Here is a 25,682-nt window from a genome sequence, read left to right as displayed (position 1 = left end):
ATAATCGGGAGTTTGTTTGAAGATGCAAAATTATCTTCGCACTGACGTTATTAAGCTGAAACAAAAACAGTAAAAAGAGGGAGTAGGTTAATTGGATATCAAAGTAGGCTAACGATAAAAAAAAACATACAGGTGGTTTTTTAAGTTTATTAAATGCGCATCGGCAACATATAAAAAATTTTCACGCCTATTTACAGGTACTAGTATTTAAAATTATAGTCAAAAATATTATTATAAGCCGGTCATATTATATAATTATCGATCTTAATTTTAAAATTCCTAATATAATTTTAGATATAATAGTTTTTTTCCACTAAATCGACGAGTAAAACACAACTAAACATAAACAAATTCCCTTAATTTTGGATTTTAATTACTACAATTTAAGGCCATTCATTGGAAAATTATATAGTTTATTTTCGAGATACAGTTAACATGTCGCAACTATGATTATCTCTTCAAACGGTGTTACAAAAAAAACGGACTATTGTTGAATTTACATCCATAAGTAATTCCATACAGCATCATTATATTTTATCTTAAACAGTTATTACAATCAGACAATCCTAATGTTAATGCAAAGCAATTTAATTGGTAATTAATCGCTACTGAATATATCTTATAGTTTGTATTTCTAGAATTGGCCCGTAGTTTCGCGTCATCCAAATTAAATTATCCTAATGTAGACTGTTTGCCGATATCTAACTAGTTATTTCGGAGGAGAAATAAACAGTTAGATCGCAAGATAGATAATCAATTAATTTACACAACGTCCGTGTCACATTACTACCTGTTTATATCCATGGCGATATCATCCGACATAATCAATTAAATAGCTGATACAGGACAAACACAACCATCTAAGTTTTGATACACTTTGTCAAAAAAGGCAATGAATATCACAAAATCAACTGCTCTCCAACTGTCTATATGTAATTAATCCTAACATCCGAGGTCGAAAGTAAGTGGTAACACCCTGAAACGATTAAAAAAGCCATGTACACAAAAAAAAAGAAAATACGACACAGTCGACTGCAGTAATGGGCTGGTGTTGGTGTTAGGGCGAGAATGAAACCGTCACACACAAAAGAAACAAAGCCAAGTTAGGAACTGTGTAAAATCGCAACAAAAAATTTGAAAAAGTTACGTACTCTATGAACAAAATTCAGTTCGAATTTTTGCTAAACATGCCTCTAAACATTGCGTCTAGCCAATTCGTCGAGCGAGCACTCGCTTTTCGCACCGCCACAGCGTTACAAGCCACGGACCTAACAAAGGAAAAAAAGAGACACACTTTAAATCGTAACTAATAAAACACATTTCGAGTATTACCATTTACTTTACTTTAATACAATCTACATTACCGGCGGTCACATGGAAACCACCCATGACCCCCTTGAAGTCTATCGTAACAAAAACTATTTAAAGTACACCATACAAAAACTAATTCAAATTCATCAAAAGTTTTATTTCAAACTAGTTAAAATTACAGTATTTGATATTCTCCACAAGTAAAAAATATGAAAAAGTTGGAACTACGTATAATAAACATGAACACATTCAATTACAACTGAAAGAAACAGTCAAAATCAATTACGTGAAAATATTTGTGTAATAAATATGCCTACGTAAATTGAAAAAAGTTAAAACTCATTCAATCAACCGATAATATTGTCATTATTTTGATATATTGTGTAAGATTAACTTTTGAATTATTAACGTTTATTATCACCTCGAAAAATATCAAAGAATCACTCTAATGGACAGAGGTTTGTTTATTGATTTTAAAGTGATTATTAAAACGTACTTAGGTACAAAAAAACTAGAAAGTTATAATTGAAGATTGTTACTCTTTATTAAACGACCAATAATCAATAATCAAACTGAAACAAAAACACACAATCGCATGCTTTCAAAACAACTTAATCTAATGACTAAAACTCACTTAAAACCTAGAGGCAAAAATACAAAGCTAGTACTAACTAAAATAAAACCTAAACCTACCGATCATCTCTAAGCTTATCGATGTCCTCGACAGCAGCCATGGCTTGCTCTACGTTCTCGACTATACCACTGTCTTCAGCGAAGTTTTTTTCTACGCTTGCTGGTTTTATTTCTTCAGGATGTTCCACGACGATTCGATCCGAGGCGATCTTGACTTGCTCTTGCTTTGAAGGATCCGTCGCAACGTTCGGACTTTCTTCTTGGACAGGTTCGAACGTCGACATGGTGGAGTGACTAGCTGACATACTGCGGCCGTGATGCGCAACATCGATCGGTTTGACTTTTACCCGGAAAAATTTGGTTCCTTTCGGGACCTTGTATCTGTTCCCATTCTGTAGAAAGTAACGAGTGTTATCATTCAATACAACAATGTTTTGTCGTGTTAGTAAGCTAAATTAAAGTTAACGAGGTCATAGATTACGGGATTGATCTCTACTAGCACAGGGTGTCGCAAAAGAAAGCTTTCTGTTGAATCAAACGAATCAAAGAAAGAGACAAGAGGGACGGGGTTAAAAAAGTACTGGTACGACACTGAAAAAAAATGGCTGGAATGAATTCTAAATAGAAGCATCAAAAAGCTACATCGTTGGTTTAAAGTGACCGCAATTAATCGAAAATGCATTTTTGTAAGTAACAAAAAGCCGAAAAGCTTTTATATTAAACGGGCTTAACCTCAAAAAAGATGGCGATTTGTTAGTTTAAATCCTTGGACCAAATGGATCCGATTGGTTCGTTTAAATTATAGAAACGCTATTATTTTTAACTCTGCTGTTTGGAGTGGTTTTGTTTTAAGTATTTGAACTCATTTTGGACGCAATAAAATATTTTCTGTGTTACATTGTTACTAAATTATTAATCAATATAAAAAGTGATTATACTGAATGTAAAATTATTACAGAAAGGGTACATTGTTTAATGTCAAAGACAAAATAAACTAAAACGAGTTGATGCGGCAACATTGCGACTTTTTGACTTCACGAATTTAGATGACGTATGTATAAAATAACTTTGAATAGACTATTTAAGAAATTCACTCCCTTGACCAGAGGTGCTGCTATGTGGAATTATCGACGGATTTATAGAAAATATATTCACAAATTGTGTGCTATAATAACTATTTCCGACACATTGCTTACTTTTTTTTAATCCCCTTAATATACATTTTCTTTCTCAACGCCTTGCAACCCTTAGAGAGAGAATCGTCCCTTAGAAAGAAACTACCTTCTACATAAATTCCTACAAGATTGGCAAAAATTACACTTCTTACACTTGTATCATAAAAGGTAACAAAAGCAACATATTCCCGGTATATTACTTCATCCCGTGCCTTAACTGAACCATCCTTTTCACTAATGAATTCTGTGTATTCACCTAACCGACGGTTCTGAAAGAATAAACGGACTCGACTAGTTGAAAAAGTTAACCAGCTGCCTTACTGCCAAAGAATTAGGAATAGCTACTACTAGAGACAGAATTTTTGAAGAAACTGGGAATACCGAAAACAAATATTTTTGCACATAAGGTGATTACGAAAGTGAATTCAGTAGTGGTTATTTCTGGAGAATCCCGACAGTATTCGGTAAACTTCGGTAGTTTCAACGACGTACTGCAACAGGCATTTTGGATCTGAGCCTGGAACTGACAGCAGCTCCGTTTTGCGAGGTTAAGAAGTGTTTATAATCTATTTGTTCTTGAACTGTTCATATTTTGATTAGAGATGGTAGGCAGCCATGAATAAATCATCAATTTCACGTCAAAAAAGCTATTACAATACTTTTAATATGAACAGACATCTGAGGATATTCCATCCAGGTGTATATCTATTAAAATTTTATTTTAATTTTGCAAATTTGATTCAATTCCAACGCGAATTCTTATATTTTAAGTAAAAGTACAGATAATATGACTCAATGTCCTTTATTTGTAAGTGTATGAAAGGGTGAGAGGTGAAAGTTAATAAAATCAGATAAATTGATTGCTGCAAAACTAGCTGATAAAATTCAAATGGATACTATATTGGATGAAAAACGAGCTAATTTATACAGTGGCAATTTGAAAAAACTAGATTTATTGACTCAAAGGTTTACATAATATTCAGCAAGCAGTGACGCTACGAGTGTTGAAGGATGGGTGAATGAGATCAAAAATACAGAATGTTTTATATAAGCCACAATCTTAGTTTCTGAGTATCTACACTACTTTAAAGAAAGAAGATTTTACGTTAATCATAACAGATGAAGGACAATGTGAAATGTTAAAACAATATGCCATGAATTTATACGTGTATATTCTACATATGGCCTTAATGCATATCGATTTGAATTGCATTCATTGCTTTTACTGAATAAACTGAGAGTTTCCTGCTGCTTTCAAATATCGAAGAGATTCGATGAGGAACCATTGAACGTATTTTTAGTGCTGTGCAAGATATATTATTGAGAAATTTCAAAGATAAATGGATTAATTTTCTCTTTTTCCTTTTAAAATCAACTGTGTTGATAAAAGGTTAATAACCAATAATAGACATAATATATAAGCTTAATATAATAGACAGTAAACTTAGTTAAATTTGAACTCGAGTTTCAAGTGAGATTTTAGGTTAATTTGTGAATTCCGCTATAATATATTATTCTTTTCAAATATATGAATAATTTACAGGAACTATAACTTTGGTTTGTTAATTCTTTTCTCTTTTTCCTTTTTAAAATGAAAAATCTTTATAAAAGGCTCTTCATATTACATTTTTTTATGTTATAGGGGACAAAAAATATTTGGTTAACTTAAGAATTCAAGATAATTTACACTATTTATATTATTTTCTTCAAATACACGTATAATTTTCAACAAGTGGCAACGCTGCAAACTCAAATCATTGTGCTCATGCGGGGATTCTCCAGTACCAGACTCTTGTACTGAATTCGTGTGCATTGTATTTAAAGAGAGTATAACTCACCTTTCTGGCGTGACAATATTCCTTATCAATCACTTCTCCGATGCAGTGCGCCTTATTTGGATTATTATCAACGATGGTTAAACCTAACACCTCTAAAGAATCTGAATGCAGAAAATAGATATGTTTAGACTCCTGGAAACGAAGAGCTCAATTAAACGCCGATAATATTGCATGAACCCTGCAGTGTACCTGAAGGATTTTATAATTATGGTGTTTCGCATCCCACAGGACCAAAACAATGTCTCCCGCCCTACAGGTATCGATATTCAACCTACGCTGGCGTGGAGAGATTTCGCTCCTGGAAAGGTCGTAAGGCATGGCAGTTTCGGGCGGGCTGGTACTGGCATCGAGTTTTTCTAAAGGTACAAAACGGGATAAATCCACCAATCCAAGTGACACGGACGACATACCTTCACAGACCGATACGGAGGCGGTCATCAGATGTTCCCTCTCGGCTTTGATCTTCCGCACTTCCTCTTGCAAACGCTCCTTCTCTTTGTTGAGATCGTCGATCGCAATGCGCACGTTCATATCGACGGGTTGTTGTTGGTTCTCGGCCAACTGCTGAAGAGTAATTTTCAGCTTGGTCACCTCCAGATTGAGATTCCTGTCGCGCTCTCGCAAGAGGTCGATCTGTTTCTCCTTCTCATCGACTATCCGTTTCGTCATCGTTTGCAAGCGGATTTCGAAGTCTCTCTCGGCCCGTTCATAGACTTGCTCGCATTTCGCCGTCATTAACTCTTCGTAGCGTGCCTTTTGGTCGAAATAATTTCTCGCCAGCTCGTTATCATGCTCACGCTGAGTAAGAATGTCGTGACTCGGCAAACAGCACAGTAATTCGCCGGATTCATCCTTGTGCATGTTTGGCAAAGATATCCACTTTCCTATGGCCTCAAGTTTACGCCTAGAATAAATTATAGTAAGCTTAGCTAATAATAAGTAAAAAACGTTGAAATATTACGTCGCCTGTGAACCGAAGGCATTATATATGTATGGTGACCCAATTCTCTCGGATAGTGCTTTAATAGATTTCTGCGATATGAAATCCTTTAATTTCAACTCATCGTCCAAATTATCAATAATTTTCTGATTAATTGACATCTCTTCGTCAAATTTTTCCTCTAGATTCTTCAGTTCCCTAGATAGCTCTTCATTTCTTTCCTCAATTACCTGCAAAATTATAATATATTTAAATATCCACGGTATGCAAATAGCAACAATATATAATATATTATATATACTAACCTTTTTTTCTTTTTCCAGTTTGGCTATAATTTCATCCTTCTCTAACAAATTGTAACGGTAACTCTCTTTTTCGGCCTCGTGCTCCTTCAACAGAACATCCGCTATATCTTTCTCGTTCTTGGCAACCTCATCGACTAAACTCCTCCAAGAACCGCCGAGATTATCATGCAAATTGCTAAACTCCTCAGACTGAGCCAAGAAGTATGCGGTTAAGTTTTTGAGATCATCTCGTAAGCGTTCCATGTCCTGTCTCGCCAACACGTCGACTTTCATCAGGACGGCCTTGACCTTTTCATACTCGCTACGAGATATTTGTAGGTTATCCTAAAACGAGCAAAACTGTAACGTATGCACTCTGAATTTACAATCAACTTAAAATGTCATAATGTAAAAAATAGAAATGATGCTTTGTACTCGAATAAGAGAAACTAGGCATGCAGTTTCAAGCTGCTGGAAGAAAACGAAAAGGGAGTCATAAGGTCACCAACTAACATGTTTGTATTTTTGTGGTTCTCGAGCTAAAACATAATTCGCTAATACTACCAGGTATCTATCTCAGAAAATTTAAAAAAATATATCTGAAAGCAAAATAATATACAGTAAATCTTTTATCTCAAACAAAATTTAAAAACAATAAATGTCGTGATGTTACATTTTATTTCATTTTAAAGAAATTTTACGAAAAAAATCACAAGAATTTCATAAAATATCATTAATAAAGCAATAAAGAATTACTAGTCTTACCACGGGATTCTGTATACAATCTTTTTTTCTATAATTCCTTCCCCTTCCCATTGAATGGGTTGATTTTTAAAAATCAGTTTCAAGGCCATCTTTAATTATGTAAGTAAAACGAAATAATCTTATAATAACGTCAATTCAATTTAAGTAACATAACAATATTCCTCAATTTTATACGAATATTTCCCGATTTCCAATATACAGGTCCACAAAACTTGTCATCTACTCTGTGGGAAATTACTACAGTTCTTTTGATTCGATTGTTACTGCATTCCATCTTCCATTCATAACCAATTGAAGTTAGATTAGAATCGAAAGTGTTGTACTTTTATTTAGAAAAACGCAGAAAAGATCTAGCACTAATCAGACAATTTATATTTAAAGGGTTTATCTTTTTAAAAAAAATTAAAAGTGAGTTAGTTGAAGATCATTACTGATAAAAACAGTTAAAACTTTTAACTCTAAAAAAAAATTAAAGCCCTAAATTATGAAAATCTTGGTTCCAGCCCGAGTTAGTTCAATTTGTTACAAAATCCACAGTATTTACCGGATTCGGCACCTAGTGAATTTTATTCGAAACCCACGAAAATATTATAAAAATTATACAATTTTTGGAAACATATAAAGAACTGTGAAAAGATTATTGAATATTGAAAAGATAATTCACTCAATTCAAATAAGGTGTTTTCTATTTTTAAGCTTTTGTTGAGCTACCACCGATTCACTGAAAATCGATTATGTTGGTAGACAACCTATATTTTTATTTAGTTGTAGAAACGAGCTGAACTGCAATGAGATTATTATTATCAGACACTTTCGCAAGAATCTTCAGAGAAACTTTATAAAAACACTATATATAACAAGAAACAGAATTCTGCTTGAGAATTCCAATTAAAGAAATGTCTTGAGAAATTCTTGTTTTAATCCGCAGGATTCTTGCTCTTGATGTGGAAAAAGTACAGAAACCAACAAACACAAGACCCAAAAGATGTAACCCACAAGGTATAAGGGGGCTTTGCCTGAAAAATCAAACTTCGGAATAAAAAATACTTCTCCCAAGAAGAAGCAAGCCTGCAACTGCATATAGACCTTGTATACCAAGGGACACAGGAATATTTTTAAATTACGTCACATTCTATAAACAAAACACCTTATCTAAATAAATCAGGATTAATCATTGAAGTTATTGCGAAGTAAAAATATGTTGTTTTTGTATACAAACAACGATCTCTGTTACTCTAAAAACAATGATATTACAACGGATATTTAAAGAATTCAAAAACAAATTGAACATTCCGTTTCGTTAATATTTCAACTAATTCCAGAATGAATTATGTACTTGTATTTATGCACTGAAAAATGATTTGTTTATTGCATTCCGGCCTTGTATACAACATTATAACATTAGATAATACCATGATGTCTACAAATAAACTTATAAAAAAAAGTTAATCAATATTTATTATGAATTTTCTCAAGTGTGTCTTGTTGTTTTTAACAGGACGGTTTTCGTTTGTTTGAAGATTTACTATATGAAAGGTGAGTTAACTGAAAAAAAAAGCAACGGGGGCAAGCAAACAAACAAAAGAATGTGGTGTACAAATCAAGCAATAACAGAAGAAAAACGTGGCCCGCTATTAGATACACCTATCAATCAGTTAGCACAAAATAAAAATGCGGGTATGACTACAGACAACTAAAATAAAATTAAACCAGAGAGGGCAACAAAACGGAGAGCGGAGAGCAACAAAAACGGAAAATAACCGACAGAATCAAGAGAGATACCTGTAACATAGCAACAACAATATTGGCAGTATCCAACTGTCTAACGAATTCCGATCCTTGACTATTCCCCGTGCCAACGCTCGAGGGCAAGCTTTCGTCAATGTAAAACTCGTCATTGACGAAATCTGGTTGGTGACCCATTTGGGGAGAGGCATTGTCCTGAAAGATCCCTTCTCTAGGACTTTGAGGCGATACTGACTTCGAACGACCGAGCATTAGACTGGAGTTTCCATAATGAGACGTGACGGTACTTTTCAATAGATTCGATAGGCTAGCGGCCTCGGACAAATGTAGGGAGCTGGTGCTCGTCGGGAAGTTCGGGTGGTCCCGCGACGTGGTCTGATTGCAGTGCGAGTTGAAATAACTTTCTGACGTGTTGCTAAAGTTTTTGATGCTCGACAGCTCGTCTATCGAGTCGAGAGACATGTTTTTGATGTTGGTGAAACTTTCGTTCGTGCTAATGCTCAGTGTTCGCTGTAAAGGGTCGATATCGAAGGATTGGGCGGCTCTATGGAAGGAACGGGGTGGTTTTTTAGGTGGCAAAACTTGATTTCTAACCTGCAAGTAATAAGTAGTCAAAATTGCATAAAAATAATGAACTTCACAGTTGATAAAACTATTCGCAGTGGTGTGCAAACTAGGGGCCGCTAGAAGATTGTTGGGGGGTCGTTGTTTATTTGCAGTTTCCTGATGCAACCATGAATGAAGCGAATGGTTCGGGATCTGCGCGAACTTTCGGCGAACAGTTCTCCATCTACGGTATTTGTAAAACCATAATTTCCAATCACATAAAAAACTTAAAGGAAAATGCTTCGACGATTAGATTTGGAGTTTTTCTTGAAAACGATCTTAGTTGGATTCGTGGATCATTTCCCTACTACATATGCAGTTCCACTATTCAAATTAGTGAGAAAGAGCAACTGACGAGCAACTGGATTTAGCAAACCAATTGCAATAAAAATTAAATACCGCTAGCCCTTAAACTATGAAGATGATATGCAAATTGCAATTACCAACATCAACGAATTAATTAGAAATATGCAGCTTCATAACACATGGGCTGAAAACTCCCGGGCCTAACACATTGATGGCGCTAGTTTTATTGCATTCCCTGTTTTAAAACTTAGTAGTAACTTTCAAAGGAAAACTATTAAAACTTCATGATATTCGACTCATACATTTGTGAGTTATTGTGTTAATAGCGACACTACTTTTGTTATTTTCAAAACAATGAATCAAAAACAATTTCGTGTTTTAATTTTACACCGCTTCTTGATGGGAAAAATGCCGATCAAACGAAGTAGTGGCTTGAAAAGGGACTCCGCTCCATCAGAAACAACAACAAAACGTTTGTTTGCCGACTTTAAACGTGGTCGTAGAAACATCCAATGATGCAGAACACAGTGGGGGTCCAAATGAGGTTATAACACCAGAAAACATAAAAAAAATCACAAAACCGTTTTGAGTGACTTAGCTCACATCGTAAATTTATCAAAAGAATGTGTTGGTTTTATATTGCATGAGCATTTGACTATGAGAAAGCTCTGTTGAAAGTGGGTCCGGCGTTTGCTCACTGTTAACCAAAAACAAAAACGTGTTCATGATTCTGAGCAGTGTTTGGTCATGTTTAAACGTAACAAACCGGAATTTTTGCGTCGATATGTGACAATGCATTTAACTTGGATCCATCAATTCACTCTGGAATCAAAACGATCGTCATCTGAGTGGGGCAGCAACTGGTGACAGGCCTATTTTAAAGCAAGAGATAAATTGTTCTACAAAAGTTATATTGAAAGGTTAGAGCGGCGTTGGAATAATTGTATAGCTCTTGATCGAGATTACGTTGATGAATAAAACCAATTTTAATAAAAAAAAACGTATTTTCTTTGTTACGAACGGGAGTTTTCGGCCCAAGCGTTACATGTCATTAAAGGGCCATTTATATTATGGGTATATGTCTATGAATCCCCAAAAATGTTCTCTCTACTGAAGGGATCATAGTCGAAAAAAATTTGCACACCACTGGTCTAAAACACTGATTTCAAATTTAGCAATATAAAATAGTTCCGTCAATTAAAAAGTCTTCCTCAATACCTGTTCTTCACCAGTAGAGCACAAACATATTCTTACTGAGAAACGATTTAATGCAAAACATAAATGATATCAACATTCTATTAAAGAAACGCAAAACCACGTTTAAATTGGGGCAATTTAAAATTTTGAAGAAAATAAAAGACACTCAAATATATCCAATCCAATCAAAAGATACTCCTAGGCCTACTATAATTCAATCAAGGCCACGGGGAACAAACGTACCTCTATGCTCCTGAAAAGTTCCTGTTTCTCCTTCATTTGCGACGCGGGACTGACACCTGAAGCCGCCTCCTGGGGGAATGTTAATTCAAGTGGGCTTTGAACCACTTTTTCGAATTCTTCAGTATCCGTTTCAGATTCACAGCCGCTTCTTATGTTTTGCAACGCGTGAGCAGTGACCAGGCACGTTTCACTGCCTGTAGCTTTAAGTAAATTCTTATCTAAGTTACTTGCTAATCCTACGTCTGATACAGCCTGTATAAGTTTCTCCTCAACAGCTTTTGTATCATCCACCTGTACAAAATATTGAATTGTTAAGACCATATTCAGAAGACCAAATATATAAGAGTTGGGAATATTAACAATAGCTAATTTGAGCATTTTTATAGTAAAATTCAATTGATTGATTGACCAAAATATGATAAAAAAAATGTGATTTGGTAACGGGGTGGTTCAGCCAATGCTTGGCTTAGCAAAGAATATAAAAAAAACATGGTTCAGAAGGAATAGAACACACAACACATAGAAAAGTACAGAAGAAGGACAATATTTGATAATAAATAGAAAATATATAGTAAGGTGCAAAAATTCAAAAATAAAAAACAAAATATTGAAATTCAACGAACGAGCGAGTCTATACTAAATAAGATAATATAGGAAGTTGGCGATGTGAATTTGCAAAAGGAATATTAACAATTGATAGAGCACATACACTAAAACAAATTATAAGGCAGAAAAAAAAAGTAAAGTCAGGGCAATACTCCAGAAAAATTAATACCAGATAAAAAACTGGACATGAATGAACAAAGTGATAACAAAAAAATGAGAGTTGGAAACACATTTAAATATCTGAAAATTATAGTATCAAGAAACAGAGATCGAAACATAACAAAAACAGCACCTACTGCACAAAACATTTTAAAAAAGTAAACATATCTGAAAAAACATGGCGTTTGGGATCTGTGATGAGAAAGAAGTAACCAAAGAAGAACTGAGAATATAGTAACAGGATGGGCACCAATCATAAAAATGGGAAAATACCAAAATAGAGACAGTTGGATGAAGTAAAACGTGATTTCATGTAGATGGAAATAGGCGAAAACAATAAGGAATAAATTCAAAGAAACGAACTTCGAAACCTCTTTAATGCACATCATCAAACCTTAAGTCGCTTTAACTTACGAATTTTGGTTTACAACGCTTGCCGGTTTATAACTCTAATTATTATCATTAATGTCTATACAATTCGATTTATGTTGGTACTGATCGACCCCGTTGCCAAATACAAAATTTCTTCGAACTATTAGTAACAACCAAAACTGTAAGTTATTGTGGTAATGTGCTGACGTCATAAATGTTGATGGCATGCATTGGCTATTTTATTAGATAGACTATAGTCCATCCAATAAAACAGCCAACCCACATAATATAAAATATATAACATAAAATCTCTTTTAAACTCTAAGCATTTTTCTTTCTCATTTAACTAATTACAATTACTATAGTTAAAAAGAAACATAATGAAGTCTGATGCGTCCTAACATGTAACCAAATCGGTAAATATAATACAACTGTAACCTACCAACTATTATGGTTTAATTAACTGTAGTTTAAGTCCTTCAGTAAATATACATTAGATATACTATAATATTAAAATAACTTATATTTTGCAACGTTACTTTTGTTTCATTATTTTATTGATATTAGTATTTTGTTGTCAGAGTCAAAAAACTTAAATATGATGTGGCAACGTCGCATTATAAATTTTGATGACGTGCATTGGCTGTTTTATTGGAAGGAATATATAAGTTATTTCCTCTATTTTCACCTATTCTGTAACTGTTAAGAGTCAGTTATAAATACATAATCAAATATTTTGATTAACACTTTCATCGGTAACCGTACCAGCAACTGAAAAACGACGTCATAAGAGAGACGGAAATTGCAAATATAATAAAGTGGATGCCAGCACGATAAAGAACGATCAGGATCGAGACGATTGAAAGAAATGAGATATTATTTGTTAGAGATAAGAATAGGCCAAGCTGAAATTAGAGATAAAGCCAAAGGAGTGCGTCAACAAGTAATTCACATCGGCAACTATAACTGTATAGCTATCGTTAATGTTTCTATGGATTTAGAGACAGCGATGCGTCTTCATGAAGATGTAAATTCAATTTTATATGTGATAGATAAAAATAATATGTATTGAAACGCAGATTTAATGGACCACTGAAACAAATTCAAAATCAAATACGTACCTTTTCCTTGTCGGACTCCTTCGTTAAAGGGTTTTTCCCAAGGAAAAAATTGGTGACATGCTCCATGTCTGGCAGTGTTAGGCTATCGGCAAAATCCGGCAGATCCTTCTTCAATTTCTCTATATCTTCTTGCGTGATGTCCGGTAGTTTGGCGTCAAACATGGCCGGAGCCTCGGTGGCGAAAGCCGGCGGCACGTCGCCCATTCCGGGGAAGAGGGCGTTCAGAAAATGACCCTCGAACTGGGCGTTGAATTCCTTTCGCCTCGTCAACTCCTCATTGTAGATTGTCAGCTGCTGACAGGCCAAATTTGAAGCCCACTGCAAAATACCCACGTTATGGTCGGCAAGCTTAGCTTTGTTCACGAAAACTCACCAATAAGAACAGTTGAGAGAACGACCTACGTCGGACAACTTCTACAATTGAATTTACGTAAGTCGAAGGCGCAAGATGCACCTGTTGGAAGACCTCGATGTGCTTTCGTAATCTCTGCAAGCATTCGTGGAAATAAACCAGGTGGGAATCCAATTCCCACAGTTTATTTTCAATACTCTGAACCCACCTGCAAAATGGCCAAACGATAAAATGTTGATTCAACGTTATCTTTGAAACATACCCAATCCTGACACACAAGCTCTTACTGAGTTCATGTTTAGCTTTAATCACTCTATCCCTGTCATCCATCAACTTTTGATGGTATTTCTTTATATATTCCAGCTGTCTTTCGTGAGTCGTACATAAATCCGGCAGGATACTTAAATCCTTCGCTTGCGAAGCGCTATTTCTATTCTATAAAGAAATTAAGGTGTTTAAATTACTTGTTGAAGCTGCTTGAAAACCTTACCTGTTGAAAAGCCTGAGCCATATCCGACTGATGCTCGACATATTTCTTAATTTTACTCAATAATTCTTCGAGATCGAACAATCTTTTACCAAGACCTTCTATTTCTTTCCTCTCTGGTGCCTCTGCAGATTTTAAAGTGTCACACACATTCTTTTGCAGTATTGGCATTATATTCATTTCGAACTAAAAATAACTCACAATTATTGAACTGATACTGACAACAACCAAGACTACCTTTTCTAATTTGGATAAACATTCTTCATGTAGTTTTTCAAGTGAATTTTTACTATCTGAAGAAATCCACTCATAAAGTGTCGTCTCCTTTGAATCATTTTCCTGTGAAGCATTTGTTACCTCAGATAACTTTGAACTATCCATAGGCTCCCTTTGCATTTCTAACAAAATATCAATAACGGGCACTCTCATGAGTATATCTTTGTCTTCTTGAAAACTACAACATTTAACATTGATATGAATTTGTAAAAAAAATTCCTTTCAAAAAATTGTTAACACAGATTAAAAACATGCTTACTGGGCCAAAATATCATAATAAGTCTTTCTTTCAGTCATAAATTCATCATAAAATTTTAGAAATAAATCCCAGCGTTTTCTAAATTCACTGATAATATCATCCAAGTTAGCTATTACAGCTGACCATCCTAAAATAATATAAAACAATAAATATAAAAGCCAAATAAAAAAAGATATGAGAACAGATGATATATAAATTACCTTGCTGTTGTAGATGCTGCTCATGCACCATAGTTTCACAAAATTCCAACTGTTTTTTAGCAACCTCGTGGTATTCAATGGCTAATTGTGTTCTTAGAGTAACAGTTTCTAAGGATACTGGCAATTTCATTGAATCAATCAATTTTTGCTTTAAGTCTATAAATAAATATGTATTTTGAACTTATAGCACAAAAAATACTAAATTAGTACTATACCCTTATCACAATAATTGAGATTTTTTAAAATCCCTAAGTTACAAACATCATAATTAGTACTAAAAAGATAGATGGGGTTTGTATCAGTGCCAGCCATATAAGAACAGAGATTTTTTTTAGAATCCAAAGATTCACCTCCGCTAACAAGAAGGACTTGCTGTTCCTTCGGAATACCAATATTCTCTGCAATTTTATCTTTGAGATCTTCAACACTAAAATTGATATTAAAAGTATTTTTACTTTAAGCTCAGGTTCACAAGATTATGAAAAATAATTACTGACCTTTGCATTATTGAGATCTCCTTATCAAAAGTAGTCATGTCCCCAGACTGTACAAAAAATATATACACCATCTTGCTACTTTAGTTTTATAATTTTATAAGAATACAATCTAGAACTGGAGCTGAAAAAAAGTTTAAAATACAATATATTTTATCTAATAAAACTACAAAGAAAATTTAATGGATGCATGAAAAATTAAAATAAGCAAGATTAAACAAGTTATAAAATCTATTTCACAACCTTTAAAAGCAATGAATCAACATGCATTTTAAAATTATATTAATAACATGTTAATTATTCTTAAAGTACTTTTTGTACATTAAAACACAATTTACCAATACTTGGTCAACAAAGACTCAATAAATGTATTATGGCCTAGATATCCAAATGTAAACATAAGAAAGTAAATTTACAATTAAAGGAAAAATTAACTTTTATAAAAAGATGGAAAGTTAGTAGATTACTGTTTACATTTTTTTAATATAAAGGAAATGATGAAAATGAAAATAAAAAAGGAAACAGACGAACTTACGAAAAAATCTTAAATAATGGCGTTAAATCCAAAATGTCTTTTAAAATGACCAACTCAAAAAATCATCTCAGGTAAACAATGACTTTGTAATGCTGCACAAAAATACCCAAATCTATAGAAATATTACCTGCTTCTCCTCTATCCTTGTCTAATCTTCCTACCCACAACAAAGAAAATGAACTAAAAATCTACGTCAATAAACTTCAGAAATCATTTGATATACACAAAATGTAATACTCGTGCAAACTAACTACAAAATAAAGCTACAAACAAAACTAAAGTAAATGACACATACGAGTTCAGCTTCTTTTGCACTGTGAGTTCTCAAGATTGTTGAATACAGCTGACAAAAATCAGAAGCACCAGCATTATCACAACACTGTACGAATATTTTCCAAACTAATATTAAATTAAATAAAGTATATCGATGGTTTATAAAGTTATAACGCAACTAGCCATTAGGCTAAAATTAGGCATTTATAACCAAAGCGTAGTTCAACACGATCCATCAGCTGACAAGGAAATGTTTTGCAAACTGAAATTTATAAAAATTAAGGACGTTTATATACAGCAAAAGTTTGAACCAAACTTGGACGATTTCTGTTGATTTCCTGGCGTACAACTTTGGAACACTAAGTTTGTGTCGTCAATTCCTAGATGGCGCGTAGGAGATAATTTAAATATTTTAATGTTTTTAGTTTTTAGGTATTAAACTGTGGGAAAGAGTTGGTTTAATCCTGTTCAAAAAAGTATTTATAATAAGCACAGTTAACAATATTAACAATATTGATAATTAATTTAATTATTCAGTATAAAATTCATATTCTATTTTTCTCATTTTATTTGTATATTTATAAAAATATGCCGTTTGAGATATGAATTAGTAATATATTAATAAAAAGTTAAAATTAAAATTACTTACCTAAATACTACAAGGAATACTCTTAGTCAAACCATGACAGTATGAAATTTCGATAAAACTAGAGAATATATAAATTATCGTAAACAGTATTTTTGTATAAAATTATTTAGATCGAGTTAATCAACATATTATTTTTATTTGATTTGAAAAGACCTTGACTTAAAACGTATCTTTAGGATATTTCTAAATTATGTATAATTAATTTGAAGTTTGCTTCATAGAGGGCCTCTTATTGACATGAAAAATTTACGACTGAGAAATACATTTTTAAATTAAAAATAACTGAAAAGCAAACCTTATCTTTACTTTTTAAATCTTTTTTATTTTAACTATAAGATTGAGTTTATGCAGAGAAATATACACAATCAAAATATAAACAATAAACACAGTGACAGTTTTTTAATGTCACACAGCTGTTCAAAATACAAAAAGATGGTGATTATTCAGTTTCAAAGCATTTAAAATCACGTGATGTATTTGTTTTAGAATATGAGAAATGTCATTTAATGGGAAATCGATTATATTCTTTATATTTTTGAAGTTTTGTTTGTAATTTAATGTATTACATTAAGGTCGTATAGTTTCACGTTACGGTAGCAAAATGCAGGAAGTAATAAACTTACACCTAGCAGGTGATATCAAGGATTTAGAACTTTTAGCTCAACGAGAAAATATTATGAAAGTGAAAAATCCACAACTTTTAGAGAATGGAATCAAAACTCTTTATACTGAAATATCAAAAGCAACAATGGATCAGGAAAAGTGTTTCATACTTTGCCTTAGATATCTTGATGTAATTGAAAGACTCTGTAAACTTGGAGATAGAAACTTTGTCACTATAAAGTATTCCCATGAGGTGTCTAGGATTCAGGACAAGGTCAAAACTCTGAAACCTATCTTAGAACAAAGATATGAACAAGATAGGCATAAGAAACAAAAAGAACATATAATTCCTACTCGACCAACAGTTCCTACACCAATAACTGAAAACTATTCATTATTTGCTGGAGAGTATATATCAGTCAAGCAATTATATAAAGCAATAAATGAAAACCTAAATGTGCTTATTATTGATATTAGACCAACAGGGGAATATTCACAGTCAAAAATCGTGTTTAAAAATATCATCAATGTTCCTGAAGATATACTGGTACCAGGTCTATCTGCAAATGTTATAGAAAAAAAGCTAGAAGGTGATGCACAAACAATTTGGCATAAGAGGGATAGTTATCTGATTTTGGTATTTTTGGATTGGAATTCTAGTTCAGAGAATGTACCATGTTCAAAACTAAACTTAGTGAGAGCATCTGTAACTGAGTGGGATATATTACGTAACTATAAACAACCACCTGTAATATTAAATGGTGGCTTTAAAGAATTTTTAGATAGCTATCCAAGTTTAGTTACCAATGTGCATGTTAATTTTATAAGGCACAATGAAGACATAGATGAATTATTAGAATTAGAAGACATAACTTACCCTGCAGAGAATGCACAGGTTATGCAACTGAAACAGTTTACCATTCAGGAATTAGAGGACTCTGTAAATATCCCTGATTCTGATGAAGATATGGAAGTAACTTCAAAGGAGTCTGACAGTTCAGAAACAAATGAATCAGCAAATACATCCGAAAATGACTCTGATATGATATTACCAAAAGTGACAAACAAAGGTAGTACTATTGATAAACCTTCATTGAATGTATCAAAGGAGGAATCTCTGAGTCAGATAAAAAACAAAATTGAAGAAGAAAGAATAAAATTACTAAATGAAGCTAGGAACAAGAAGAACAAGATTCTGGGTGGGAAAGAAGATTTTAAGAAAGGATCACAGGGAGATGCCTTTGAACCTCCGCCTGTTAGAAGAGAAACCAAACCTAGAAGACAAATTGTTGCTTTTGGAGGATGGTGTGGCTTAGTAAACCTTAAGAATACATGTTATATGAACACAGTACTGCAATGTTTAAAATGTATCCCTATCATTAGAAACATATTGCACTCAAATTTTGCCCACTATATTACGAGAAGGCCCCCCCAAGTTATTAATGAATTTGCTGTTGTAATTCGAGCCCTCAGTGATGGTTCAGAATATGATAAGAAAATATTTAGACCAAACAGTTTTTATGATAAAATTTGCAAGCTGGATCCCATTTATAAAAAAGGACATCATGAAGATTGTATGGAATTTTTCCTTTTTCTTTTTAACCATCTAAATGATGATTGTGCGTGTGATTTAAAGAAAAAGAGTATTATGATTGAAAGGGAAAAATCTTGGTATGGGCATTTACAAGGTAGGACTTCCTTTTGGGTGGATTTGTTTTATCATCAGTTTCAGTGTACTAAAGTGTGTCAAGTGTGTGATTTAAAAGCTGATTCGTATGAAACAGATAACACGCTGATGTTGTCTGTTCCTTATAGACCAGGACTTCGTTCGGTAAATTTGAAGCAATTGATCGACGAATATATGGAAGATAACCAAATACTTGACTACAAGTGTTCAAGATGTCACCAGATGAAAGTCACCAATAGAAGAAGTGTTGTAGTGGAACCCGAAATTTTGGTTATTGTTCTCAAGCGGTACTACCAAGATGAATATCAAGAAACAAGGAAAAACAATATATGTGTGAACTTTGATTTAAGCTTTAAATTCGGTGGTAGTCGTTATAAATTATACTCTGTGGCGCAGCACAGAGGTACAATGGATCACGGACATTATTACGGACATGGTATCGTACAGGATAATGTTTGGGTGGAATTCAACGATGAGAGAATAAAGAAATTCGAAAAAGACTGGGATAGTATAAGGGGTTCAGCTTGTGCCTTTTTTTATTGTAAAGAAAAGAACTATTAAAAAACACTTCGAAAATGTGATTAAAGATATAGCTTTAAATGGATCTTTTTTTCCTATATTGTCGTTCAGGTAAACTATTCCATTAATTCTATAAATTAATACCCTAAATGTATTAATAAAGATATAGTAATGACAATATAATGAAAAAATCACATCAGAGAATATAGTGATAAGAATGCTAAACTGTTTATATATACATATATTTATACCTAGTTGAGACTGGATTGATACAGTGATTGTAGGAAATATATTAATTTATTAATTCTTGTTTACATAAGTTTATATTTTATTATTAATATGAATAGCTTGTACTTTAATTGTTTGAATATTTTACATAAATATTTAAATACAATCATTGTGTTTTATTAGTCCCAGTTTTTTTATTGTGTAAATTGACTTGTTTTAAAGCCCAAACATTCGGTTATTAAGGCCAAGTTGCTTTGATAAATATTTGAGTTTTTAAATTACCTGTCATGCGTCATTTTTTGTCCACTATTCATTTGTTTTTGCATAAAATATATTTCTTTTAATGTTTGTCTTATGTATTTTAAATAGTGCAAGTTTTGTAGTCATTAGACCCACATTTTTGGTGTATTATTTTCGTCACCAATACTACCAGCTCAAAAAACAAGAAAATTTATTAAAAATATATTTCATTAAAATGCAATTAAAACCATACTTTTCATATTTAAATAGAATTTTAGCATATTCCTAAAATATTTAGTTTAAGTATATAATATTTAAAAAGATTTTCAATAAGCGAAAATAATTACTACCATGTTTCCATGTAAAAATATTCTGACCTGCGCAAAATTCACGGAAACTGACCCCAACCAGACTATTAAAATATCACCCGAAATAACGAGGATTGTAAAATTTCCCAAAATCGGTCGTAAATAATAATAGGTTCTCTTTTAAGACTTTATGTTTATTGAAAAGATTTTCCTTGAAGCAAGCAAGGGTTTTTCTGAGACATACTCTCCTAACGATTTAGGATTTCTCCACAGTTTAATCCGTGTTAATCCTATAACAAGGAATGACAAAAGTATACCTACATTTTTGTACTAGCATTAGAAGAAATAGTCATAAAATAACAGGTAGTACAAGTTGTAACAATTTCGTTGAAAATTCTGTAACAAATTAAATTTGGTTTTTGTAACTTTCAACAGAAAAACAATAATATATTATGCTTGATCTGGTTATTATGATTTATAAAGATAATTAGTAAAATTGAAAAAACGCTAAGACCAAAATGGGAATTGAATATACCACAAGAAAACTTACAAACGTTGAATCGTATAATAAACTAAAAGAGATGCTTACTAAGAATGAATTTTGTGTGTGAATAAGAATAATTAAATGATGTTTGCAGTGTCAACTGTCAACAATAATCTTAAACTATTTTTTTAAAGGAGGCTAATTTTAGGCTTTTTTTTTAAATCGCAATAATTTTTATCGTATGTAACGATTATATCGGTAAATGGGTCAAGTTGATGTTAAATAATCAAATAATTCATAACCGTAACACTTTTTTTAGTACCCTTTTGTCTATTTAACAAAGTGAGGCAGTCAGGTCAATCTATAGAACCATTAGCATAGGAACTTTAATAATTAGTAAAAGTATTGGATAATTAGCAACGGAACTAAAATATAATCTCGTCATATTAACTCACAAAATTTTACATAAATGCTTTTTCAACTTTTTATTCAGTTTTCTTTGCTTTTCAATGTTTATTTAAACGCATAAAGAAAACCTGATGAACACAATAAATACTGGACCTAATTAGATATAAAATTATCTCTTCATTATTCTCTAGACAGTTTGACTTAATAATGTCTCGATATATGTGATTAATAGGAGAAATAATCCCACCTTTGTTAGTTGCTGGGTGTGGTCTTCCTAAATCTTTCAACGATGGTAACACAATTTAATTTTCAAGACATCGAAAGTAGGTCTAAGCAAAAACCTGATTAACTTGACACAATTCAGGACAATGTAGAAATGGAATTAGTTATAAGCTGGATTCATTATGCGATATTATACTGTTAAATATAAAGATATTCACGTGTTATGATTCCATGATTGACGATTGAATGAATTTTATGATTTAAATTTCAAAAGCCATCAGTTTAACTCTTAAGAGGCAAACTTTAGTCTAATTACTGTAATATTATGAAGCTTTTTGTAAAGACCTGATTAGAAAAACTATTGTTTGCTAAAAATTTTGCAGCAAAACGTCGAGGATTGCGGGACCGTAAACAAAGAAAACCTTGGATGTTTGAATCAAAGCAATTAAGAAATTACTAATTCATATTTATAAATACTGCTGTCAGACGCTAGCTAATTGGAGCTGTTCCAAGTAAGCTATTCAAAACAAATGAATTCAACAGGTAAATATTGAAAACCTATGTCGTATATGTTTAAATAATAATGAAAGGGATTTTAATAATATAATAATGAAAGGCATATATAATTCTTAAATATTTATTGAAAGACAATGTAATTTAATTTCTGACTTAGCACAATAAGAATCCCAATTGTTCAACCTTTTCAAGTGAGCGATTCAAAACAAATGAATCAATAAGATAAATATTGAAAGAATAGTTGAAATAAATAAGAGAGTAATTTTTTGAAATATATTTTAAAGTCTCCTTTTACCAATTATGAGTTTATCTGGACTGGCCCTACAGTTTAACGTGGGCTCCTCGGCGTTAGGCCTACCGACTGGCCAGTGACCAAGTTTAGAAATCATCCCAAAAGACATCCGGTCTTACCCAGCCTGGTTATTGGCGTGACCGGGATCATTTTCCTTGTCGGATTTTACACTCTTGCCTAGGACAATCACAAACAAATTTAGAACCGTGCCCCAGTAGGATTCGAACCCGCGGCTACCGCAGCAGTAGGAGGACCGTCCTATCGCCTTTATCACTGCGCCACCAAGCCGGCTAGAGTATATGTTTAAATGATAATGAAAGAGATTTTAATAATATAATAATGAAAGGCACGTATAATTCTTAAATATTTATTGAAAGATAATTTAACTTAACCTATGACTTAGCACAATAAGAATGGCAATTGCTAGCTCTCCTGCAGTTGCGAGTGGGTTTTCAGATGATTTTTATAATCGTTCACTTTGTCGAATGTTTGATTACACATGTTGCATTTCAGTTCCTGCAGCTTGTTGGTTAAATTCGTTTGGGAAGTATCAAAAATCACCGGATCCGATATGTTGTGTTGCGCTAATACGTGTCCTTTGAAGTCCGAAACAGAAGAAAAGTTTAAATCACAATGATTGCAGCACAACGTGTTTTGTTGGTGTTTTTTCACGTGCGTGGCCAGGCAGTTTGACGATGAGAAACCTCTTTGGCAGAATTGACACGTATATGGTCTTTCACCGGTGTGGGATCGACGATGGGTAGAGAGGGAACTCGATCCATTAAATCCTGTAAAAATAAATGACAATTGTAACGAAAACGAAGTTGCATACTAGGGTGTTCAACAAACTTTGTGGTTCAAAAAGAAAACCAAAATGTTACGAGTTCATGATCGATTTTATTATTTGATATAAAATGCCCAACTGTTAATACACATGTTCCCCAAGTGAGTGTAAGAAAAAAACTGGGATTAAGAATCAACAAAATAATGGGAGCAATAGACAGACATGTAGTAAGAATAGGAAAACTAGAAAACCAAGGGACAGACCAATCTAACATAAATAGGGAATAAAAATTAACTATAAACCATAGAAAGCAAAATAAAACAACAAAAAAGAATAGCAGGCTATGGAGAAGAAATAAATTACAAATATAATAACAGGTTGAATGATAATAGAAAAATAGAAGACAATTGTGCATCTCTGCTGTTTTATTTTGTAATACTCAATAACACAAAACGTATTGAACACTCCATTATATAAAATTTTACCTTTATGACATATATCACATATATGACTTTTTTCACCGGTATGGGTCCTCATATGCTTGGTAAGTTCATTTGACTGACAAAAAGCTTTTTGGCACACGCAGCAAACATATGGTCGCTCGCCAGTATGGGTCCTTATATGAGCTATAAGATTTGAACTAGTAGCAAAAGCTTTTGGACATATATGGCATTTGTGGGGTCTTTCTCCTAAAAATTATCCACATCAAAATTGTTTAGGTGCCTTTTTCCCTTTAATTCATTTATATTATCCTCATTCGATGTTAGCCAGGTGGTCTTTTGAATTTTGAAGCCCGTTAGGATTAGATGTTTCAAATTTAAGATCACTCACCAGTATGTGTTCTCATATGCTTTTCTAAATCTTGAGCTTGCCTACAACCTCTGTCACAAACTGGACATTTGAAAGGCCTCTCGTTATTATGTATTCGCATGTGAATTTTAAAATTACCACTGTGAGAGAAACCCTTATTACACACTTTACATTTGTGAGGTAAGTCAGCTGGAACTGATCACGAATTAATGAAACACAAAAGCAATTATCATATATTTCAAATCTAAATACCAGTTGTATGTATTTTCATATGCCTGTTTAATTTAACATTGGTTTTGAACACTTTACTACAGGTCGGACAAACTTTTCCATCTTCCGCATCCTTTTTCGTATCTTTATCACAAGTTTTATCATTCAAATTAGGCGGTGGAGGTAAACTGTGTGTCTGTATAGGTGGTGGAATATTTATAGGCTGTATCTGTTGAATTGGAGTTGGATATGGCGTACTGTAAACCTTAAAAACATCTTTTATAATAATCTGGCCGCTTATTTGTAGATTACACAAGTACTGTCAATTTTGATCCAATAAAATAATACTACTAGGATCATGTGACATCAATTAAAAGAAATGAAGGTTATTCGGGCAGTTTATGGTGAATGCGATAGGTGGTGAAGGACGCGTTTATGCGCTTTTATATACCTTTCCAAGACATTTGTAATGTAACTGCACATTGTTCAATACTGCATTCATATATTGACAGACAGAAAAAACATCTTAAAAGTGTGTTTTATTGACTTTCAATTATATATATCTGGAGATGAGAAATTGCACAACATATACAGACCAAGCACAGAATTTTGATATGTATATTGTTAAATCAGTACCCAATATGATCTGTTTATAAACACTTAAAATAAATTCAGAGTTCAAGTTTTATTTCAGCATATAAAAATAAATAATGGTAATTTGACCCTAATATGAAATCTTGAATTAATTCAAATATTAAGTTGATCTATATGATGCAAATTACCACTATCTATCTAGCAAATGCCGTATTTTTACCTCGTACCTCCCTAATTAAAGGTGTTTGCAGAGTATAGGCTTGTGTTGGTATCTGATGACTGGCCATACCATCATATGATAATTGAGTCATCTGTTGGTCATTTTGTTGAACCGTCATAAAATGATCATAACTAGCTTGCTCAGGTACTAATCCTTCCATCATTTTATTATTATCTCTAACATAAACACATTGATTGATTGGTTGGGAATCTACCTATAAATATTAGTTGGTGAAGGAGTGGAAATAAAGCAAGCAAAAGTCATTAACCTGATGCGGTTGGTTCTGATCAATGTTAGATTGTTGGATGGGGCTTATTTTCTTTTCATTATCTATACCTGATAAACACTGTCTTAATTTTAAATCAGATTTTTCACATTGTTTTTTAAATTGAAACGAGATATGTAGCTTTGATGCACATTTGCTGCAAATCTGTCCAGGTAAATTATCATTTGGCCAAACCTATATGCAAAATAAGAAATTATCAAAACATATATGAATCTTTAATATATTTACCTGTACTGATGCACAAGCCATCATCTTTTTGAACATGTTAACTTTGAATAAAGACATCATATTACCTTTATTCATACAAACCCTGCAAATTTTGGAGAAATCTAAATCCATTTCAAAATATTACCTTATTTGAGCATAAGTAACCGATTTTTATAATGTTTATTTACTAAATCTACTTAAATTAACCCTATTAATTGACAAATGCGGGCAGATGTC

The 25,682-nt window shown here is 32.9% G+C and overlaps 3 protein-coding genes across 20 annotated transcripts; 1 reads left to right on the top strand and 2 right to left on the bottom strand.

Moving 5' to 3' along the window:
- Window positions 1-133: 133 nt before the first annotated feature.
- On the bottom strand, window positions 134-17,023 carry Atg17 (Autophagy-related 17). Of its 18 annotated transcripts, none has more exons than XM_076415039.1 (22): window positions 16,201-16,430; window positions 15,906-16,062; window positions 15,374-15,494; window positions 15,092-15,303; window positions 14,877-15,032; window positions 14,677-14,803; window positions 14,379-14,595; window positions 14,145-14,327; window positions 13,917-14,089; window positions 13,676-13,862; window positions 13,303-13,620; window positions 11,045-11,335; window positions 8,729-9,286; window positions 6,203-6,526; window positions 5,919-6,127; window positions 5,368-5,861; window positions 5,147-5,313; window positions 4,958-5,089; window positions 3,272-3,388; window positions 2,005-2,336; window positions 1,152-1,268; window positions 134-976 (listed from the first exon to the last, which is right to left on the bottom strand). In XM_076415039.1, exons 3-21 carry the CDS (start codon window positions 15,442-15,444, stop codon window positions 1,166-1,168), a joined length of 4,371 nt encoding a protein of 1,456 aa, XP_076271154.1. In that variant the 5' UTR covers window positions 15,445-15,494; window positions 15,906-16,062; window positions 16,201-16,430; the 3' UTR covers window positions 134-976; window positions 1,152-1,165. The 18 variants fall into 18 exon arrangements, with proteins under 18 accessions (XP_076271154.1, XP_076271156.1, XP_076271155.1 ...); XM_076415041.1 differs by having other exon boundaries at window positions 16,033-16,062; XM_076415040.1 differs by having other exon boundaries at window positions 16,033-16,093; window positions 16,201-16,422.
- Window positions 17,024-17,220: 197 nt separating this feature from the next.
- On the top strand, window positions 17,221-20,030 carry LOC143202992 (uncharacterized). The gene has a single exon (XM_076415058.1). It carries the CDS (start codon window positions 17,429-17,431, stop codon window positions 19,676-19,678), a length of 2,250 nt encoding a protein of 749 aa, XP_076271173.1. The 5' UTR covers window positions 17,221-17,428; the 3' UTR covers window positions 19,679-20,030.
- Window positions 20,031-22,687: 2,657 nt separating this feature from the next.
- On the bottom strand, window positions 22,688-25,674 carry LOC143202987 (uncharacterized). The gene is made up of 7 exons (XM_076415035.1): window positions 25,467-25,674; window positions 25,221-25,412; window positions 24,960-25,166; window positions 24,181-24,403; window positions 23,950-24,123; window positions 23,604-23,807; window positions 22,688-23,122 (listed from the first exon to the last, which is right to left on the bottom strand). The coding sequence occupies exons 1-7, from the start codon at window positions 25,575-25,577 to the stop codon at window positions 22,758-22,760; spliced, it is 1,476 nt and encodes a 491-aa protein (XP_076271150.1). The 5' UTR covers window positions 25,578-25,674; the 3' UTR covers window positions 22,688-22,757.
- Between the last annotated feature and the right edge of the window lie 8 nt (window positions 25,675-25,682).

Source organism: Rhynchophorus ferrugineus, unplaced genomic scaffold, assembly GCF_030347505.1.
Source record: "Rhynchophorus ferrugineus isolate W39M unplaced genomic scaffold, kcgeb_rfMv2 rfM9, whole genome shotgun sequence".
NCBI lineage: Eukaryota > Metazoa > Arthropoda > Insecta > Coleoptera > Curculionidae > Rhynchophorus > Rhynchophorus ferrugineus.
Note: the sequence above shows the minus strand (reverse complement) of the source record. Positions and strands in the feature narration are given on the sequence as shown.

Coding starts and splice junctions, on each gene's coding strand:
- Atg17 (XM_076415042.1), bottom strand. CDS start 15,444: ATGGTGTATATATTTTTTGTACAGTCTGGGGACATGACTACTTTTGAT. Junction 9,287..11,044: donor AACTTTTCAGGAGCATAGAG/GTACGTTTGTTC, acceptor TATTACTTGCAG/GTTAGAAATCAAGTTTTGCC. Junction 6,527..8,728: donor TTGTTGTTGCTATGTTACAG/GTATCTCTCTTG, acceptor TGCTCGTTTTAG/GATAACCTACAAATATCTCG.
- LOC143202992 (XM_076415058.1), top strand. CDS start 17,429: ATGCAGGAAGTAATAAACTTACACCTAGCAGGTGATATCAAGGATTTA.
- LOC143202987 (XM_076415035.1), bottom strand. CDS start 25,577: ATGGATTTAGATTTCTCCAAAATTTGCAGGGTTTGTATGAATAAAGGT. Junction 25,167..25,220: donor ATCAGAACCAACCGCATCAG/GTTAATGACTTT, acceptor TAATATTTATAG/GTAGATTCCCAACCAATCAA. Junction 24,124..24,180: donor TATGAAAATACATACAACTG/GTATTTAGATTT, acceptor ATTCGTGATCAG/TTCCAGCTGACTTACCTCAC.